General features: G+C 40.4%; 1 protein-coding gene across 2 annotated transcripts in view; it reads right to left on the reverse strand.

Annotated features, from left to right (window-relative positions):
- The window catches only part of LOC125900283 (ephrin type-A receptor 6-like), a 231,306-nt gene that overhangs the window by 27,508 nt on the left and 180,814 nt on the right, over positions 1–22,984 (reverse strand). For both annotated transcript variants that reach the window (XM_049595194.1, XM_049595193.1), the window contains exons 6-8: positions 19,172–19,296; positions 17,953–18,115; positions 13,594–13,702 (exon numbers count right to left, since the gene is read on the reverse strand). In XM_049595194.1, the coding sequence (XP_049451151.1) occupies positions 13,594–13,702; positions 17,953–18,115; positions 19,172–19,296 (397 nt within the window). The remainder of the gene's footprint in view (positions 1–13,593; positions 13,703–17,952; positions 18,116–19,171; positions 19,297–22,984) is intronic.

Raw genomic sequence — 22,984 nt, forward strand, 5'->3', positions numbered from 1 at the left:
CTTCCTCAAGATGGTTTCTGACAGTTTTTGCAAATATTCTTTAGTTGTGCAAACCAAGTGTTGCATCAGGTGTCCAGATGGCTGGTCTCAGCTGATCTTGCAGGTGAAGATACTAGATGTGGAGGTCCTGAGCTGATGTGGCTACATGTGGACTGCCAATGTGAGGTCGGTTGAATGTACTACCAAATTCATGGGAACAACATTGGAGGTGTTCTATGGTAATGAAATGTACTTTCAGTTCATGGCAACAACTCTGCCATGCCACTGGCACGCTCCCTCAAAACTTGAGACATCTATGGCATTGTGTTGTGCCATCAAACTGCAGTGTCCTTTTATTGTGACCATCCCAAGGCACACCTGTATAGTAATAACGCTGTAAAATCAAAGTCTTGATACGCCAAACTTGTCAGATGGATTATCTTAGAAAAGGAGAGGTGCTCAAAACACAAATTTTAACAAATGTTTGACAAAAACTCAAGATAAATATTCATATTGAGTGCATAAAAAATCTTTCATCTTAAGTGTAAACCTCTAAAAACAGGAAGCAAAAACAAAAGTGTTGCTTCTAAAATTTTTTTTCGGTATATTTAATACATTTCTTAAAATCCTGGAATCCTGGAAGAAAAAAAAAGATCTCCTCTTGTGACATGTCAATACATCTAATTCCTTTTTTTCTACAGAAAGTCAACTCAACTCTACAGCACTTCACAGAAACCTCACTGCTGACTAGTGTTTTGGAGGTGTAGCTGCAGAGTGCCACAGACACACTACTGCACAAGTATAAATGCTCACAACGGCATAGACCACATGTGTAGGCTACAGCATAGGCTCTCCATAGAGCTGATGCGCAAGTATAAATCCGCCTTTAAGAAGTCATTAAACTCAGTCTGAACTGAGTTTAATGCTGCTTGTCTTGACGTTCCAACAAAAACAAACATGTTTATATGATGATATAAGTTTTTAGTCTTGGCTCATGTAAATAGTGAAGTTCAATGCTGTAAACATTGTCGACCATCAAGAGGTGTGCTCTCTCCAGCACCAAACAGGAAGCAGCAAACTGGGTAGAGAGTAAACATGTAGGGAACTCTGGGGAGATGCAAGAACATGAGCAAGTCTCAGTTCTTTTGTAATCTGGAAAAAGACGTGGAACTTGTGGACTTGTGGTCTGAACAAAGGTCAGTATTTAATTCAGTATATATCTGATCCACCAACCAGCTCTTATTTTAGCCAGAAAATTTTTTGGACCAGTTTGCCTCTCATTCCCACAGTCTCTCCCCACTAAAATACCACAGCTAACCAACGTAGGCAGGTAGCAAGTTGAGGTGCCAAAATCCAAAATGTTGAGTGTGTATACAAATACAGTTTATCTTTAAAGATTATATTCATGCCAAACTGACAAAAATACTGTTGACAGATGACACCTTTGACCCTCTGTTTCAGTGTTATGTTGCGAACACACAAGGAACTGTTAATATGTCGTATTTGTTAAAGGGAGTTTGGCGTAATATTTTCCACTAGGAGCAGTATGGAAATAATCTCAATTTTAAGATTTTCATCAGAAAATTATCTCAAAAGTAACTGGTTGTAGTTCTGCAAATAGTGAACCTGCAAGATCCCTCATATTTTCTAAATTTTATGACTTGCTTAACTTTTCAGAGTCTTAGGGTATATGGTAAGCATAACAGGCAAATAATTTCCTTCTCTGCAATCACACCTTTGTGGTTCTGCTTCTACAAAAAATAATTTTGGGTCCATTAGCAGACTGTTCCTTTTCAAACAATTTAAAGCACTGAGCTTCAACAAAAATTACAGTCATTAAAGTGGCAACTAAATTATGATTTAGACCTGTTGTCTGTCATTGTCACCGTTTAATTCCTGAAGTGACATTTCCATGGTGAACATCATTATGAAGAATCAGGCACAATTTGAAAAAGGCCACCCCACCACTAAAAAACAGCAAGACTGGAGCCTTATAATACCTTTTAAACTAAGGAAACTGAGCCTTCAAGTCAGACATCTGACCTGGTGCGCAAGTAAATGCTTTTTGTCGTTGAAATGTGGTTGAGCGTTACCTAAATGTTTAGCTATGGCCTCATACACGAATGACAAAATGGACCAGCAATGCTCATGGAATATTTGGTAGCAGGTCCTCACTTGGAGAAGAGCAGTGAGATGGAAAATGATGATATGAAGGAGGAAAGGTGCTCTGAGTTCTCTCACAGGCTGCATCACTGATGAATTTTAAAACCTATTTTGCAGTAGAGGGCTTAATTAATGACTGTGAGCATGAGGGACGCTCGCTCCCACTTCTCCGGTGGATCCCCTAATAAATTTTCTCATATTTCATCATTTATTAGACTGAATATAGAATTTGCTGCCCGTTTCATAAAGTCCAACAGCACCCAAGAATACTTGAAAATGACAACACTCAAAGTTGTGTCTTAATTTCTATTTGCTCAAACGCTGTGCGTGTAAATGTTTGTGTGTTTTTTTCCCTCTGTTTAATAATGCTGTCAGCAGTTGGCGTGGATGAAAGCTGACAGTTTTGGAAGGCTGGCAATATTTGTTCTCTGTACTGGAAAACAAACAAACAATATAAGCAATATAAATAAACAATATAACAATATAAAAAATTAATCATAACACATTTTTTGGACTCATCTGACATGTAAAGAATCTCCTTGGCAACTAAAAAGTGGCACATGCACAGTATTTTGTGGTACATTAAACAGATTTTCTGTGCATAACAGATGATAATCAGTTGATGCATTTATTACAGTGCTCTTAAGAAGGTGGGACAGGACATGCTTTTGATATCTCTGGGTTTTTCCTCTGTGGTCTGTCTGTTAATGTGGAGGCATTCAGAATTTAGCTGTGTTGGATGTTTTACAGAAAATTCTCCAAGTCTAACCAGATTGTTTCACTTGTGGGTGTTTATTACAGAGCTGGATCACGATTACTGGTTTAATAATATATAATAATAATATATATAGAATATATGATAATATAATATATAATATATATTCGGAATGACCCCGACCATGACCATTTAAATTTCAAGTTATGTTGCCATACGTTTTTCACAACTTGACCGTAATTGCAGTCATTACAGGAAGTACAGTTTTACAGTTTGTTTTCCTCGGAAGCTGGAGGAGACCAACACAGAGCTACAATGAACAAGAATATTGGACTTACATTTGCTGGCGGGGCAGAAAACCTACGTTAAATCAATGATGACGTTGGGCCATGTCAGCTGTGTGGCCACGATGACTTAAGCTGGTGATGCTGTATGCTGATGACTTGTTTCAATGTTTTCCTGACCCCTGGTGACCAAAGCTATTTACTACACCTTCAAAAGTGCGGAGGACTTTTACCCTTTAGTTACTGAGCCACTAAATTACATGTTTTGTGTCAATCTTTTGTGTACCATGCAACTTAAATAATGTTTTACTACATACTAATGTAGGTGAGTCATCCTGTGATCTTTTCTCCTAAATGCTGTAGACCAGGGAAGTCAAACATATGGTCCGTGGGCCAGAACCAACCCGTCGAAGGGTCCAATCAGGCCCACTGGATGACTTTGCATACCTTATATTGATGTGCTTGTGAAGGCTAAAATGTGTCAGGTGTCAGAAGATAAAGAGTGAGTAGTCTACCTCATGTAAAATGCTGCTTCTGAGGCTTTACCACCCTGACCAGAATACGGCTCTCTGAACACAATGAATGCTTATTGTAGTCATATTTAGAGATACTGAACATTGTGCAAAATATTGTGAATCAGAAGCTTCAGAATAAAAGATTGTGCATCAGACCTCTATCTTAAAACAATATAGGTGGAACACTGTTATTGCGGCTTCCAAATAAGTTCAAAGTAGCCGCCCATTGATGCCATAACGGGAGATATGATGAACTCACTGTCTTTGGTTTAATTTGACTCACTGTTTGATGATGATACAGGGAGCTTCGGTTGGTTTAAGAATTGAATGATTTGATGGATGTATGAAGAGTTGCAAGATGATGCTATGAACTGATGAAGAAAAATTAAAACAAAAATCCCCAAACAAACATTCCCCAAATAAACAGGCCTTTACAAAATAACAAAGCACAAATCAGTGAAGTATTAAACAACTTCATCAAACAATAGAAACTAAGATTTACCAAATAGGCAGCAGTTAAAGACTGTAACCCTGTGGCGTCTTCCATGTTTCACACTCACTTCAGCACACCTGCCTTTAATTAAAGGTTCTCAAGATGCCAGGTCAGGTAGTGCATTAAAGTGACTCAAAAAATAAAAGGAAAGTAGCAATGAGCCAAGTAGAAATGGCTCTGACAACTGTTAGATTTGTAAATGGTTGGTGAGGCAGGAGACAACTCAACCTGCATCCTCAATAGCCTCCACTTTAGTTTGGTGTGGTGATGCCAGCATTAGTACACAGGAGTGGGACTGTAGGGAAAAGTGAACGTCATCTGTTTTGTAAATAAATGAACACTTACAGAATGTACAACTTTACACTGAAAGAAAGGGAAACATTTGAAAGTATTACTATTTACAGGTTATTATGTAGGTGTTTTACTGGCACAGCCCACTTGAGATCAAATTGGGCTGTATGTGTCCAATGAACTAAAATGAGTTTGACACCTCTGCTGTAGATGTAACATACACATTTTATCACCTTATAAAGCCGTTATGGAAAACCTGTTGCAAACAATTGTCTACTTACATACATAGCAGACACAGAGCAACATTAGTATTCATGTGGAGTCATGTTTGTAATATTCACTCTTGTTACAGCTCTGTTTTGGCCTCCACCAGTTCCTGAGAGAAATATCTAAAGTGCAGAGTTTGTCATGTCTTCTCTTTATGTTTGATTTATTCACATTGCCGAGTTTGGTCAGCATCAACATGAATTGTGCAGGAGATTTCTGATTTTCCTTAAGAATACATTTCCTCTTTCTCAAATGTGATGTGAGAGTGGGTGCTGCCTCAGTAGCTGTTCTAATTAACAAAAACAACATCTAACAAACAATGGTAGAGAGTATTGTATTGCCTAATAAAGTGGCTAAATGATGCGATAATGCAGAGTGCGATAGAACAAATGAGGAGTGAAAATGCCCACAACATACTAGAGGAGAAAGTGTGTGTGTAAGCGCTTGGTTGTATGAGTGTGTGTGGGTTAATGTGATCACATGTGAGCCTTCTCCTCTTTGAAGACTTAACATAATCCAGGTTGCCAGATTAGAGCAGGTGTCAGAGGGCTACGAGCCGCAGGTTGCCAGATTGGGCTGCGGCTAAGTGAAGTCTGTGGGATCCTGGACACTGATAGACAGAGCAGATAACATGGTGGGTAACACTGGCAGAGAGGACAAGAAGGGGATTTGGAAAGCTACTGTTGACCTCTGCTGATGGGGTCAAGCTGTTCATTAAAGAAATAGTGGCATGTGCCTTTATCAGTCTTTTCCAGTCCTATCCTCTGATCCCCTTTATCCGCCTATCCCTCTGTCTCACTGGCTTTCATGTTGAAAAGAGGCCGCACATAGAGACACAGACGCACACAAAGACAGTTATCACACACAAAGACCTTGGCTTCTGCCACTGCTCTCTGGGCTGTTGAGCATTGTTACAGTACATATTCACAAGCCCTTTACACGCCCACGCATACACACACACCTCAGTAAAACAACCTTGCCAAGAGCCCTAATCAAAGCATCAGTGTAATTCAAACCACTCCTCTCTTACCCTAACATCCCTCAGTCACCTCACCATGACACATCTATCTGCTGCTGCAGAGGGCACAGAATGAGGGATGAAAGAAGATATAAAGAAAATGTTAAAGAAAGTTGCAGAGACTGACAGACAACTCAAGGGTAAAGAGCGCACATACAGTAAAACTCTTCAGTTACGCTACATCTGTGCAGTTGTGAGAGCTTTGCTCCAGTAGAAACAGTCACTCTTCAAATTTAGCATGAGCAGATGCAAACATAGATGTAAATCTAGGAAGCTTTTAGGGCAACCAGGTGTTAAAACTCTCCGTACAGCGGGTCCTCTTATATCCTCACTTGTGTTCTACAACCTTACATCTATGAGAGCTGTGTGACTGAAAGCTCTCATCTTTCTCAGGCAGCTCAAGTACATTTGGAGCTTTTTTTTTTAAAACTGAAAGAGAGTGAAAGTCCCTCCTACACAGGGCAGAGGGAACGCAGATATAACAGATCGTGATAAAGTCAAAAAACACTCCAACTGCTGCGGCAACTGCTCCTGCGACTGCTTTTAACTGGATTCAGGTAAAAAAAAAAAGGTCCTTCTTGTTGCTAGAGCGCAAAAAGCCTAAAGGGCTTGCTTCGGCTCTTAGTGTATGTGTGAGTTTTTAATAAATGAAGTAGGAACACAGACACTCCCACACACACTGGGATCAATCATAGAAATAAGAAAAACACTGTAAATCCCTGCTATAAATCTACCGCTTTCAGTTTTGTTTTTTAAGGACCTAAAATTCCTTTGACATTCACATCATGGCAACACTGAAGGACTTCTCTGTGAGCTAGTGCACCTTGTCGGATATAAAAACTGATCTCATATCTGTGAAGTTCACTGCTCACTCGTGGAAATTCTCTGGCAACCAGCACAGCTCAATGCTGCAACGGATACGCCAGTGTTTTGAGATGCTCTTTCTCTAATGGGTGCGATGAACCTGGCTCCAGAAAGGCTGACGCCCAAATTGATGAAAATGCAAGTTTGTGCTGTGTTCATTAAATAAATGCCTTCCGCAGTCATCTTCTGGGACTGTAGGATTCTTGTTCTGCCAGAAGACATCAGCATGTGCATTTAAACAACACACTTTTTTTGTAATGTCCTCACTCTGGCTGAAACTAGGAGCTCCACTGATACTTAATACATGAAAGTATAGTTACTCTAAAATAAGAAAGAGGCAAGCTGGAGTGGGTAGAGACCACAGACTGTATAAAAGTAAAGGATGCAGCCATCATGACATCATCCATTGGTTTGTCAATGCCCACTTTGAAGCCTTGAATTGACCATATTTGGATGGGAGGGTGAAGCTGTGGCCACTGCTCTCCTTTCCAAGTTGTCAAATACCTATGCTTTGTCACATCTCCCACATCTCCCTGTTATCTCATACATATGCACAAAGCATCCTCTTGTGTCTGTATGTGACGCACAGCTCTCTCCTTGGTGAAACATATTGTAACACGTGGTAAGCTTTGTCAAACAGTTGTGGTCAAGTTTTCACAACAAAATGCATTGATTAGGTTAAAAAAAAAAAAAAAACCTAACCAAATGTTTTGGGTTAAAATAAGTACATAACATGTTGTAAGAGTCATCCATACGTCACGTCTCTATGTAGGTTACATGACGCCACATTAAAACAATGCTGACCTTTGCATTCACACTGGACACAAACAGCAGTCTCGTGGGTGAAAGTCAGTGTTTGTTTGACTCATCTACTACCTTTTTCATCAACCCTCTGCAGAGCTTCTTGCTCTTTATACTACATCTGTTGCTCTCAGCTTCAAGTATTGCTGCGGATAGGTTAGTTAAAATCCCACTATGTCTCATAAAGAAACCAAAAGGTGCCTTCGAAGACTGCATCACACCCAGAGGATGCGTGATATATGAAGGTAGCAATGTTAAATCGACTGGTTGACAAACCGCGCACATCTCTGCTGTGAAGTTGGGCATTTTAACACAAGGGTCTAACACAGGGGATTGACTTGCTTTTGGAGCAAATCCAAGTGGCCATTTTAAGAATGAAAAAAACTTCATTTCTTTAGCCCCAACAGTTGGCACTTGGTAGACAAAAACAAGGCCCGGTCACACCAGAAAGTGTCACGGTAAAGTTCATCCATGCGTCTTCATTAAAAGGACTGTGGTAGAAGGTCAGTAGTATATAGGGACTACTTACAGGGCAAGGTGGTGATGTCTGGAGAGCTAACGGCTAACATGTTAGCCAGTTGGGAACAGCCAGTCAAATTCATGATCACAGTAGCTCACTGTCAGTTAATAAGCTCATTAGCTGAGTTGCTAACAGGACAATAAGTTCAGACAGTTAAGGAGGGAAGACATTTTTGTACCACTCAGCCCTGTCTCATAACTGTCTGCAAGCTATTCCTCTTTTATGGAGCAGTTTATACTCTGACACAGGAGAGTTCAATAAAACTGTTTGGGGCAACACAGCCAATAAGATAGGACAGTTTGCTCTATTATGGACTCTTCTTCAAAGGTAGCACTGTCATAATGGTTTGTCAATGGTCACCAGCGCAAATTTGTGTATCACAGCCTATCTAAGTTGAAGTGAAACGAATTCACTGCAAAATTTTGCTGTTTCAGAACTTGAATGTGACAACACCTTTTGGAAACAACAGCCAGTAAATACCAAGTGTGCCAGCGTGCATCAAGTACTCTACTGTAGGCTGATAATATCATAGTCTTAAATTGTTTGTAAGATAGAAGCAAACTACATACCAACACCCAATGCTCTCAATGGCATGTAAACAACTTCAGTTCCATAGAAGCTTTTAGACCGCTGTTCTGCTAATGGCAAATGTCTGAGTTGTCTCCGACTGTGTTCTCAGTGTCAAGTTTCCAATTCAGCAGAAACTGTCAACATGTAAGGTAGATGTCTGAATCTGTTACATGATGTTATCTGTGAAAATTAAAGGTGCTTTGTTCATTGAAACAAGTCTGTTTTTTTTTTGTTTTTTTTTTTAAATATCTTGCTTGATTAAATCTCCTCACAGGACTGTGACCGTGTGAACAGGCTGGGTTTGATTTACATTAGATATTTCCAACCTGCAAGGGCAGGAAAACTCTCACATTCATAATTACTTTTGGTTCATGAAGCTGGTGACCTTATATAACTCTAAGCATAGCTGTACCCTGCCTCAACCTGAGCAGAGGTCTGATGAGTCAGAAGCAGTGAGAGCACCTGTGGCAGGACATGTAAAGAAACATACGAGATGATGCTTACTTCTACTTCTCGAAATCCCATACTGTTATCAGCAATAAATAATGAATTCTGATTTTGATGGTTTTTTGACGGAGACAATTTTAGGATGTGTGCGTCCCAGAATTTCTAGCAAATGGCAGATAAATCCATTACAATAGAATAATCAGTTCAGTTTAATCTATAATCACTCTCGCTGACATTTAGATGTCTGTATAATAAAGGTTAATTTGAGCTCCTCTTTCCCACCATAACTCCTTTAAATTACACTCACTATTTGCACATGCCCTCAGAGGCTGAATTTCCTTAATGCAAATCTGACCCTAGCAATTTATGTGAATCCTGGTAAATTCAGCAGAATGTGCAATCAACCATAATTATATATTTTTGTGCAGTCCTCCCTCAGAGGCGTAAAGGTCTCAGTTTGTTGCTCAAGCGTTAAGTGTGCCCGAGACAACTGGCAAACTGGACTTTAAACAGGGTGGAGTGCATGTAATGAAAATGGCTCAAGGTTTGCCTCTCAGTGTCTCTGTTAAGATGCAAAATTACTCTCACACACTCTCACTTGTCTCCGTTTGCAGCAGGCAGCTGTTTTCAGCAAGAAAAAGCTCTAAAATCACACTGTACACTACGGATAATGGCAGCCCACAATAAGCTGGTGTATGTAGTGGAGCCTTTAGCAGCTAAAGAGACAGATATTTCCCTCAGGAGTTGGTAGAGACCAAACTAAATCTAAAAATTAGATAATACTAGACTTACATTCTTCAGGTGGCCAGACACATGGCACCAAATAAATAATATTGCTCTGTAACTGTATGTGTAAATAAACATATGTTCACTAAAAGTGGTTTAATGGATCAATTTTGGTGTTTGAGTATACACTCACTGGTCAGGTACACCTGCTCAACTGCTCGTTAGCGCAAATAGCTAATCAGCCAATCACGTGGCAGCAACTCAATGCATTTAGGCATGTAGACATGCAAGACAAGAAGGCCTGCTAAAGTTCAAACAAAGCATGAGAATTGGGAAGAAAGGTGATTTAAGTGACTTTGAATGTTGCATGGTTGTTGGTGCATGTATTTCAGAAACTGCTGATCTACTGGGATTTTCATGCACAACCATCTCTAGGGTTTACAGAGGATGGTCTGAGAAAGAGAAAATATCCAGTGAGCAGCAGTTCTCTGGGCAAAAATGCCGTGTTAATGCTAGAGGTCAGAGGAGAATGACCAGGCTGGTTCAAGATGATAGAAAGGCAACAGTAACTCAAATAAGTACTTGTTACAACCAAGGTCTACAGAAGACCATCTGAACGATCAAGACGCTGAACCTTGAAGCAGATCCGGGTGTTTCTCTAGTCAGCTTAGAACAGGAAACTGAGGCTACAGTTCACACAGGCTCACCAATATTGGACAATAAAAGATTGGAAAAAATGTTGCCTGGTCTGATGAGTCTGGATTTCTGCTGTGACATTCAGATAGCAGGGTCAGAATTTGGTGTAAACAACATGAAAGCATGGATTCATCCTGCCTTGTATCAACGGTTCAGGCTGGTGGTGGTGGTGGTGGTGTAATGGTGTGGAGGATATTTTCTTGGCACAATTTGGGCCCCTTAGTACCAACTGAGCATCATTTAAACACCACAGCCTACCTGAGTATTGTTGCTGACTGTGTCCATCCCTTTATGACCACAGTGTACCCATCTTCTGATGACTACTTCCAGCAGGATAATGCACCATGTCACAAAGCTCAAATCATCTCAAACTAGTTTCTTGAGCATGACAATAAGTTCACTGTACTCCAATGGCCTCCACAGTCACCAGATTGAGCACCTTTGGGATGTGGTGGAACGGGTGATTCACATTATGCAGCAACTGTGTGATGTCATCATGTCAATATGGACCAAAATCTCTGAGGAATGATTCCCGCACCTTGTTGAATCTATGGCACAAAGAATAAAGGCAGTTCTGAATGCAAAAGGGAGTCCAACCCAGTGCTAGCAAGGTGTACCTAATAAAGTGGTTGGTGAGTGTATAAGCCTACAGTAGTTCATGGTATTTAGTTAGCTTTGTCATATTTGAATACTCAATGTTTGATTTAATATGAGCTCTTGTATTGTTTTTTTTATGAAATGCTCTTGAAAGAATCAGTACATCTGTTTTATTGTCTTAACAAGAGTAACATACATAAATAGCAGCATTATACTTAGAATATATATTATTCTTATAATTTAAATATGGCTCCTACAAATCTTTATGGAAACGTAAAAAGAAAAAGTAATAAAACAAACAGTCCATGGATTTTTGTTGTTGAGTATTTCTTTCTGCATTTCTAAGCAACTCCTTGTATTTTTTATTCAGTTACTTCAGGGTGAAGTGGTCCATTCTTTTTAGTCTCCAAACCTTCTCAACTCCACAGGTCTGAAATAGAGTCTTTTTTTTCTCTTCACACATTACCTCACAGAAAGACAGTATTGCTTTGCCTTTAATTCCGTCTGTGAATATTCCTGTCCATATGTGCGTCTGTGTTTTTACCTCCTTAGATTGTAGATCATGTGTATGCATGTGTCTTGCTTGAGCTAATCCATTAGATTATGTTATAATTTAGGCAGTGATTCTGGTTTGGCTACAGGGTTGAGAATGGGAATTATCTATAGTCACACATCTTACATAACACCTTCATGAACACATTTATGTTCTCAGCATTTGTGTAAGGTCACATGCAGATATAATTCAGAGGCCTGTGCAGCCAACCTTCGTCATTATGTCTTTGTCATCACTTCAGTTTAGAAGTACACAAAGTCCAAAGACATTTATTAAAGCAAAATGTAATAAAGCCCTTTGTAGTGTAGAGTTTTACCAATTCCCTACAGGACATACTGAACACCAATACCAGCCAAGGAATATGAAGCTTATACAGTACCGCAGGTAAAGGAAGGAATATGAGGTTGTTTCACCAACTAAATAGGCCGTTTTTGCCACAGACATCTTGTGCATGTTGGCTCACTGACCAGGCCTACAGTTTGGGATTATAAAAAAAAATCTGTTTCCACTGAAAGTGATAGTTTTTTTTAAGTGTGGTTGTATGAGGTTCTTATAGTCAGTATAGTACATATAGTACATGACAGTCAGCACCCCTGAGTTTGGAGAAGCAGGAAGGACTGTCATAATTAATATCAATTTAAGTACACACTATATTTAGAATATTTTCACTCTACCTTGCCGTCAGACAGCCCTTTCTATCTAGGAACTGGAGCCATTACACTTCTTCAAAGCCAGACTCCACTGACAAAACATTCATTTTGCCTTGCTGAACATCAGAGCTGCTGGTCTGCCGCTGCCTCAATCAGTAGTTTGTTTGTGTTATTGTATGACTTTGGTGAATCCTAACAAACCCTTTAAAACACCAGTCACACAACAACATAATCAACCTAAGACGCCAATTACACGGAGAGCAATTTGCAGGTTGCAAAACGCAAGGCGCACCACACTGCCTTTTTGCAATTTAAATTGAATGCCACTTGTAAAAAAAAAAAAAAATGCCTGCTGCACCTTTTTATTGTTGCCAGGCACCCACCCATCACCCCCTTACCCTTATCTTCTTGTGTAACCAATCTACTGTTTATGATTATTACTATTATTTTCATTTATTTTACAATAGTAGCTAGTTACTACAATGGACAGGCGGAGGGTAGTTGCTGTAGCTCTGGTCGAGGGTGAGAGGCTGTCAGCAGTGGGAGCAGGGAAATGGAGATCTGTGTGGATACATGAGACCTTAAAGGAGAGGGTGGATCACAGGGAGTACTACCAGTTGGTCCAGGAGCTTTGCCTCGATGATAGCTGTTTCCAGGTATATTTAAGGATAACTCGGGGGCAGTCTGACAACCTGCTATCTATCACTGAGCCTAGTATAATGAAAATGAAAACTAACTACAGGGAGTTCAGTGGGCCTGCCAAATGACTGAGCACCACCAGTTTCTCCTCCATTGTTTACCAACTGTAAACTTGTTGTCCAGACCACCACGGAAGGCCTGCCTCTCAAATCATCCGATTGGACAATGGGGAAAAAAGCGGAGATGATGTGTGGTGCTTTTCCGCTCTCAGTTGAAGTATTTTCAACTCCAGCCGTTTAGTTCTGGCCAAAGACCCAATGCCTGGATGACAAAAAGCTGCCTTCACCTGCTAAAACACTTTCTGTGTGATCGGGGCCTTACAGATAAAGGCAGCAGTAGACCAGCAACATCTGTGTTTAGCAAGGTAAAATCATTGTTTTTTGGAAAGTGCTCTCTGACAGCAAGGTAAAGCAGTGTATATGATATTATTTTTTTAGGTGGGCTTTTTTTTAGGTGGCTAAAAGCTGATGCCACTGTCCACAGCAGGACATTGCGTAGCTCTTGTGGTGGTGCTCCTGTCTGCCTCTCCAAACCGGAGGCTTGTCGACCGCCATCTGCTGTGGGTAGTACACTGATTATAGATTAGTACCTCATGCAACCTCACTTCAAAAAATCCCGACTATCCCTTTATTATGTGGGCAAGACAGTACATTAGTTAAAACTAAAATGACACATTTAAGTAGCAACACATTGATTGACACTCTTTTTGCATAAATGGAAATCTAGGGTAGTGAAGTGCTCTTACCTTCCAGTGATCAGGAGGAAGAGGGTGAGGATGACGAGGAGGGTAAAGCCACCAACCGCTGCTGTGACGATGACCAACACCTGGCCCTGGTCAGAAGCAATGTCTGAAGCTAAAGGTAACAGAGAATGGAGGATGGGTGGGAAAAAGGGTAAGATGTAGGGTTGGGCAGAGAAGATGAGGAAGAGAAGGCCAAGAGAAAGGAGGAGGAGGAGCAGGGTGGTGAGGATAAGTGTGAGAAGTTGAATGTAAAGAGCAGGTATGGATGATAAAAGCAGTGAGGAGAGAAAAGAAGGAAATTAGTCTGGACGCAGGATAAAGTGAGAAGAAAGAGCAGAATTTCATTCAGTGTCATCAATATCCCTCTCCACCAGTGCACCATACATAGACCATGTATGCTCTCGTGATAGGCAGATATTACGGAGAGATGTTTGATCAGCTCTTTGTAATGCAAAAAGCCCTCCGTCAGCTTTCATACTGGAATGATTCATATGCCTGCTGCTGTTTAATTAATATTATTCATTCATGAAATTGTGATTTAGTCCATGATCATTTGGTTAAATTGGTCCCATTTGATATTCATGATTTTCCCTTTTCTGTGTCTTGTCACAAGGCTAACGAATCCAAGATAATTGAAAGATGATTGCTATTACCAAACTTATTTCTATAATATTTCACGCTTAATGAATATGAATTGGAGATCAGGGTGCGTGGTCGCTAGCCCAAAGAGTGAGCCTCATGTGGGTTTATACAGTATGTGGGTGTGTGAGTGTTAAGTCACCAGCAAGTATGTGTGAGCAGGGTGTCAAGATCTTTGTGTGCGTGTGTGTGTTTGGCTGGATAAAAGTAATTACAGACCACTCAGAGGGAGGGAGAGTGAAAGTGGCGGTGGCCAGATCACACAAGACAATTCTCCCAGACGTCAGCTTCACACACTCTTCACATCACTAACTAAGCAGATGTGTTGGACTGATGCTGCTGTAATGAGGTGTGTGTGTGTGTGTGTGTGTGTGTGTGTGTGTGTGTGGAGAGAGAGGGAAGGGCGGCAAAGGACAGGATGAAGAATGCAAGGTGAGGGATGAGGAAAACGGATGACAGAAGAGAGGTAAAGGCAAACAAGGGAGAAAGCGAGGTGCAAGTGACAGACAGATACACAGACGGAGGGAGCGCGTGAGACAGTGACTGACAGGTGGACAGACAGACTGACAGGGAGGGGAGAGAGCGACAGGGGCCAAATCTGCTTTCTCTTTCAGATAAAAGGCCAGGCAATACAAAGGCTTGGCCAAGCACCTTCTGATCCGCAGATAAAGCAAAGCTTTGCAGCCCTGGAAGGGAGAGGGCCACTGTGAAGCCAAATCACCCCTCAACAATACCTGAACCAACATAAAAGGGCAGCTGGACCTTTGTATTTTATGAGTAGACTTGCAATAAAGCTACTGCTCAGACACACAAAAAAACATTGATTCAAAATGCGCCAAACATCAAGGGTGTATTGTTCGACTCCCTTGTTGATTGTGTTCAATTTTTCGATTGCCATTGTAACGGATATCCTGACCTTTAAGTGGTTTGAGGGTTTGTGAATTCAATCTATGAAATTCATACTGTAGTGAGGCCAAATGTTCTGGCTGCAATGCCATCAGTCAACAGACACCAGATAAAATGTCATGGGAAATTTTAGCCTTTAATTTAAAAAATAAAAATCAGTTGTAATTTAATAAAATGTAAAAATCTTTTAATTTTCATTTACTACTAAAATCTCGGGGCTGCTCATTGTTCTGACAGCCCAGAATTCTGAAGTTCTATTAGTCTGAAAAATGTCCCATTGGACAGAAAGCCCATTTCACAGACAGTCTATTACCCCGAAAACAAATGCCCATTGCTCCAAATTCCCACACACTCACCATACACACTCCCGCCAGTTAGACAATCTAATTGCCAGACAAATTTTTTTCGCTTTGTACGTTTCTGAAAAACCACGGATGTGTTACATTTGTCAACAAGGCTGTGGTCAATGTGTAGCTATATGTAGGCTTAAAAACCACTTGGTTATTGTGAGGAAAAGATCATGCTTTGGCTTAAAACACCTGAGTATGGTGGCACAAACAGTGCTGGTAAAGCAGGAATGGGTCAGAAAATGAAAAACACTGGGCTTCAGTGGCTCAAACGCTGCTGGTAAACACTGCGAGGATTCAGACAAGACCCCAGGATCTGTGACTCAAATGGTGCTGAGAAACACTGGGAAGGGTCGGTAAAAACACCCGGGATCGGTGGCTTAGATGCCTCTGGAAAACTGAAACTAATTACAGGGAGTGTGTATTTTCAGAGAAATTGGACTTGAGTGTTTGTTTTTGGGATAACGGTGTGTTCGGGAAATGATATTCCAGTCCAACTGAACATTTTTTGGACTAATGTCGCTTCAGAATTTTGGGCCATCGGTCCAGTTTGTGCCAGGGTATGGTCTGGTGCTTGCAGTGGCAATTTACAAACCCACCCCATGTCTCAAATGTGGTTACTGCACTAAAAAAGACTTTGGTTGACTTTTGCTTGTAAAAAGAACCAGTGGAAATTCAAATTTTTACATGGGATTGGCCCAAAACTGCTCCTGGGGTTCCAGTTGGGCTTAGACAGAAACTATGCGAGTTCATTTATGCCTGATTTTTTGGGCCCCACAAAGCTCTACTGTTGTAAAATAAAGTGTAGGGTAAGAACAAACCTTCTGAAATCAAAAATGACTATAGTATGGGTTGGAAAATGATCATTAGTAATGTACATGATGTTGTGGTAAATTTAAGAGTCCAAAAACTTTCCTTTAATCAAAGTGTACCTGCTGCACAGATAGAGACTTGACAGTGTAATGATTTAGTGTTTGTGACCGTGTGACTATGTTTGTTTCCAGGATCTCATGAAGAAGTTACTAGTTGGAATTTTACTGTGGATTCTCCTGATGGAGGGCTCACATCCAGGCTTATTATTTGCTGTTGTGCTCTTGGTGCAGGCCGCCCTGAGCGCTGCTCCAGGCTACAGTACCTGAACTTCATCTGACCCTGAACTGCTGCTTGCACCCAGTGCTGCTGCTGCTTCTCCTGCCTAGTCACCAGAGGAAACTGTTGGCATTGTACACATCTGCAAACCACGGATATGTTACATTTGTAGGTTTCATACATATCATATCAATGTTTCTAAAGTGATGTGGTTCAGATTACATATATATGAGTTGACTTTGTTATCTGGAGGTAGAGGGGATGGTGGATGGCGTTGTTTTTATCGAGACGTTTCTGTGTTTGTGCCATGATTGTGCCAGCAAAACCGGGTGTTTTAAGCCAACGCATGATCTTTTCCTTACCTTTACCAAGTGGGTTTTGTGCCTTAACATAATAACACGTTAAAACAAAAGTGTTGTTGAAATGTTAAAGGGAAATTTCAGTTTATTTCAACCCATCTCCTATCATCCTAAATTTGTTTGAAGTGACTAGTGACATAGAAATAATAGTTAGCATGTTAGCCGTTAGCCTAGATACAGCCTTAGCATCAGACCCGTTAAAACGTAAGTGAACAGGCATACCTTCAAGTGCAAAGTTAGTCCACTAAACAAGTTTTTTCTCCACAAAGACCGCCTCATATCGTTAGGATAAATGTCAGAGAACATATAGAAAACGATATGTAAACGTGTTGTCTTACCTTACCGGTGTGCTGCCATGTTTGTTTACCATCTAGGCTAACGGCTAACATGCTAACTATTATTTCTATGTCACTAGTCACTTGAAACAAATTTAGGACGATAGGAGATGGGTTGAAATAAACCGAAATTTGCCTTTAAGTTTAACATATCTACAATATAAAACGTACAAATGTAACATACCCTTGATTTGCTGACACACACAAAGCCAACATTTATACTGGTGATTGCATTGGCTCCTCAGCCTAAATTGTTATTTTCACACAAAAGAAAAAAGTCTTAACTGGCCTTGAAAAAGCCAGAAAGTTTGTTGATGGATTTTGAGACTGCTCATGTCTGTTCAGACAATGTACACTAATAATAGATGGCTGACCCTTTCAACCTGTATCATAACCAACCTGACACCCAGACTGAGATGTTTTGTTTTCTGCCATCGCTTTACATAATTTCTGCATACTTCACCTTAACTGCCATCAAGAATAAAAGCTCTTTTAACCTAAAATAAACCTAATGCCAATCATGACCTCAACCCCGGACCAAATTCTAATTTTATTCTAGTTGCTGACAGGGGTGAGACACAGCAACATGCTTTAAAGGATTCGTTGTCATTTAGCTGTGAAAAGAAGTACAAAATACACACAAACACAGATACATTCCAAGTGCTGTGGATGGTTTCAGGTACTTACAGTCTCCTGTAGTTTTGTATTCATATTTAGGAGTGTAGGAACTGTATCCAGCTGGCGTGCGGGTGCGTACGCTGAAGACGTACCAGGTGGCTGGTTTTAAACCTGAGATGATCACACTGGGAGCCTTGGCGCGCGTCGACGAGTAGCTCAGCTGCTCATGTTCCTGCGGGAGGGGGTGGAAGATGATCAAAATAATCTAAACGATTAAAAACAGCTTTTGAGTAAAAATGATCTAATGACTGACGGCCAGGTTTACCTCAATTTACAACCACAATATGTGTGTAATTACTGTCTCTCACTGAGGTGGCTGCTGATTGCACAACTAGTGACAAGCACTGACTTCAAACTTGATCACTTCAGTGAACAAAAACACAGGCACAGACAAGTTTTAATACATAAGTCTTATTTTATTAAACTACCACTTAGTACAATTGGACTGCACGGATATCATAGTCTTTTAAGATAATGTTGTGCACATAATTATGCAGAGACAGCATAAATGAATTGTCTATTCAGCTTAAAAAGGGTTATCATTTGTCCTTGGAAGCATATTTGGACTGCTTTATAATCATATAATGGGTACTATAGACTGTGTATATGTGCCTTGGGAACCTTAAACTGCAGGAAAAAAGACTAAGTTTTACCCTGACGAGGAATGGCTTGTACCATTCTTTTGACTAATAAGATGAGAGGAGCTGATGTGGTAGGCTATTGTTGAAGTTGATCCCATCTCCAGCAGCTCACAGTGTATTCTTATTCCTAACTATTCCAGAAATTGTAATCAGTAGAGATTGTTAGATGCATGAACAGCCTCTACTGATACTGAGCATAAGAACCTAATATTTCATGCCCCACATCTCTTTATTTTGATAACATCATGGATTTTTAGTGTGATATCATCCCAGGTCAACAGTGTTTTATGTGACAGTTTAATGAGTGGACTGCTCTGCTGTGCCAGGATGTTAAATTACTAAGCACCATGACGATTTTTTGATCTGAGGCCAGATGTTCTTGTTCAGTGATACAGACCTAGAAATATCAATGAATGGAGGGGCCTTTAACAAATTTAAAACACCTGCATGATCCTTATTTTTATTGGAATATCAAAATTCTGGCTGAATTAGTTGTCTAATAAAAAAGAAGTCTCTGGGCCCATAATTTTATCAGCCAAAGTATGGGTCTACACCAAGGTACTTGCCATAAGCAAAAGTAACTGTACCTTCTCATAATATTTGATCTCGTAGTCGAGGATGGGCAGTGTTGTTTGTTCGGGTTGCTGCCAGGAGAGAGCAATGCTGTTTGGAGAGGCCCAGTCCTTCTTCAGAGTCCCAACCAGAGACGGACCTGGTTTCAACACAAAACACACAGACATTAGCTTCAGTGTCATCTTTGGTGATGAATAAAATTAATATGGTGATCTATTTATACAACACAGGTGGGAATGCTCAACTTCTTTTGCACACTTGACTCGGCCTTCATTTGTGTGCAAACAAACAGCACTGAGCTGCAAATCAGATTTGAATTCATGAGCTAACAGATTCTACATGAGCGCACGATTTCCCTCCTTCTAACTACTTTTCCACAGAGACCGTAAAGAAGAACTAGTAATGACTAGAAAAATACCCAAAGCTCTTTTTGATACAAACTATGTTTGGGTGTGCTGTGTGATTTTTGAAGTGTGTGCCTGATACAGCTCTGCAGGTGACTCACAATGTTTAGTTAAATTTATTCAAATTCAATCAGCCTCACATTTTGTTAAATGAGGATATGTTTAGTTGAATGGGGACTTCATCTTAAATTGCAGTTCAGACTATGAAGTACGGCTGGGCGATATGGCATCAAAATGATATCCCTGACTATTGTAGACTAGCAAAACACTAAACTACCAAATAAACTACAGTTACAATTACGTTGAATAAAGCAGTCACTATTATCTAATAGACTTAAATACAGTGCTGTTGTAATAAAGTAAACAAATAAAAGCAACACAACGACTGGTGCTTTTTTTTTTTTTTTTGAAACACCAGTTCATCTCGGGGATAAAGTGTTGATGTTTTTGATGTGAACTTGAAGCTTCCTGTCGACAGTCAGCTGTTAGCAGTTAGCGGAAACTTAAACTGTTATAGCAGCCCTGTTAAATGTGAGGATTTTTTCACTGTGAGTAGGAAACAAACTGACAGCTCCCCAGTTCATATATTAATAATATTTACAAGTCACACTTGTGCTCCATGGTTACAAAATGCAACTAAATAGTCACGATCTGGAGCTCTGCAAATACAAACACGACTCATGTGCTCAGTGGTCTGGATGGGTGGTGGAGTGGGTGTGATGAATCATGTTTTTGTGTGTGTGTGAGTGGGAAAGAGCCATGGGAGAGAGTTAGAGAACCAGACACCAAAGCATATTTCATGCAGTTTACACTCAATCTTTAAAATATAGCTGTTTTAAACATACCATGTGAAACATGCCACAATGCACCCACCTCTAACATGGAGTTTTCAGTCATGAAAAAATGCTAATATTTATAGCAAATTAGGAAAAATGACAAGCAAGACGTTTACAGCCACAATCACAGAGATGTTTTCCAATTAAAGCAGCCAATTAAATGACAACAATTTCCGTGTTTTTAGCATCATTTCAGATATAATCTCTGACCACACTAACATATCTGAGTACACATATATCATGACCATTGATGAACACCAGGCATGGCATGCTAGTGTAAACAGGAAGCGGATTGTTTCTCTGCAGCTGCTTGCTAAGTTTAAAAAATACTATAGCGATGGAGAAGTAAGACCCGAGATTTCTTTGGAGACATATTGTATAAGGTGGTCAAAGCTGTGGAAAACACGGTTCATCTAATTCTAAAGATACACAAGGAGAAATAAGGAACAACACAAACAATTAAAGCTTAAGAGACCAACAAGAGGATGCTGTTGATTTAGTTTTAATTGAGGTCTGGAAACTATTTGTGTTTATGTTGCAGGTCACTGGCATTGTTTACTGCCAATGGATTACATTAAAATGAAGTTGTAATGCATCGAGTTAATGTGAGTTAATGCACCAAGTTGTTCCTTTAATGTTCAATACCTTGGTTTTGTAAATACATGTAAAACTAATGACATCCCCTTCAACCCTCTACAGTCAACACAGACAAAGGAATGCCTGGACTTATTTTTTTTTAATTTACTTTGCCAATTCTAAGCTTATTCTTCTTGTCAGTATCAAATGTACACACAATGTACATTGTGTGACCCAGGGGAACCTATCCTTTTATTCTGAGGCAGTGTAAAGGCATCATCACGCACTACCTTTGTGGTAGCATACCATATTTGACATAAAAAAGCTCAGTTAGTCTCGGCCATTTGTTGCATATTGTCCTGAGCTTTGGTGCTGTCTTTATATTTTAGTCACTATCACCTTGGAGAATAAATATCAAAACGTTATTCATCATTGTTAAAAAGTAGACAGCCTAATCTATCAATATATAAGGAAGACTGCAGTCATTTACTTTTTCAAAAGTAAAGTTTTTATTCCTCCCTGATTTGTAAACTATTTACATAATTGCACAAACACACCAAACTTTCACACAGTCAACTCAGCAGCAGTTTGTGCCATTCATTTTCATTAATTTTCTGTAACTGCTTATCCTGTTGGGGGTCGCGGGGGAGCTGGAGCCTATCCCAGCTGACATTGGGCGAGAGGCAGGGTACACCCTGGACAGGTCACCAGACTATCACAGGGGTAGCAAATAGAGACAGACAACCATTCACACTCACAGTCGCTCCTACGGCCAATTTAGAGCCACCATTAACCTGCATGTTTTTGGACTGTGGGAGGAAGCCGGAGTACCCAGAGAAAACCCACACTGACACGGGGAGAACATGCAAACTCCGCACAGAAGGGCTCCCCCACCCACTCTGGGTTTGAACCAGGAAACTTCTTGCTGCAAGGCGACAATACTAACCATTGCACCACCGTGCTATTAACAAGTAATAGCATGCTAACATGCTCAGCTACAGTCACATGATTCCCATGTTCAACATTATCTGCTAAATATCAGCACACTAACATTGCTACTGTAAGCATATCACATGCTGATGGTCAGTACAGCCTCACAGAGCTGCCGGCAAGGCTGCAGACTCTTAGTCTTGTTGATCTTGGGAGAACCAGTTGACCTCAGCAAGCAGTCAGTTTGATAAGAATGTGCACTGAATACAGAGTGAGGAGTTTTCTATGATACAGCCAGTATACAATAAAGCTGTATAGCACAACAAGAAATCCAACAGTTGACAGAGTGTCACACACATGAAACACACGCTGTAGATAAACACCTGTCCAACCTTGTCAGCAATAATTATCACACATCAATGCAGACACTCAATTACTGTATTTCAAAATAGGCATCAGTACTTTCAAGTCACTGGGAAAGGAAACAACCACACAGCTATTCCCTTCTCCCATAAGATCATCCTGTTTTAATTGAAAAGAAGTTGAGGAAGCTACATCTTCTTTCCTTGGACTGAATTGCATTAGCTTTGCTCTATGAATTTCTGCTGGGTAAATAATTGCACTGAGCTCCCAAGAGAGGTCAGCAGATGTAACTGCCCTGAGAGTCATTATTGTATATTATATCATCTAATGTTACAGGGCTGACTCATTATGTGGATATAAAATGTAGGCCTGCTTTTCTCGTGTGTATTCAAAGTAAAATGATGCTCCTGACACTATTTTTTTCCATTTATTCTACATCAGTGTGCCTGGGGAAGCTGTTTGCGGTTCTCACTTTGTCTGAGGCTAGGTATTAGGGGAAGCATGGGGGATCAGGGATGGGGGTTTAGGGTTTGTGGGCTGTGCAGGAGAATCTTGGGGTTAGGGGTCGGACATGAGAGCCGTGGGCTGTAGGAGTCTGAGCTTGTTAGCCACAGACCTACTGCTACTAATCTGACAGGGAGTGAACACCCCTGTATCCTTCATCCCTCTCTTACTTCTCTTTTCCTCACCACCTGCCTCTCTTTGTCCACTTGCTCTC

Source organism: Epinephelus fuscoguttatus, linkage group LG13, assembly GCF_011397635.1.
Source record: "Epinephelus fuscoguttatus linkage group LG13, E.fuscoguttatus.final_Chr_v1".
In the NCBI taxonomy this organism is placed as follows: Eukaryota; Metazoa; Chordata; class Actinopteri; order Perciformes; family Serranidae; genus Epinephelus; species Epinephelus fuscoguttatus.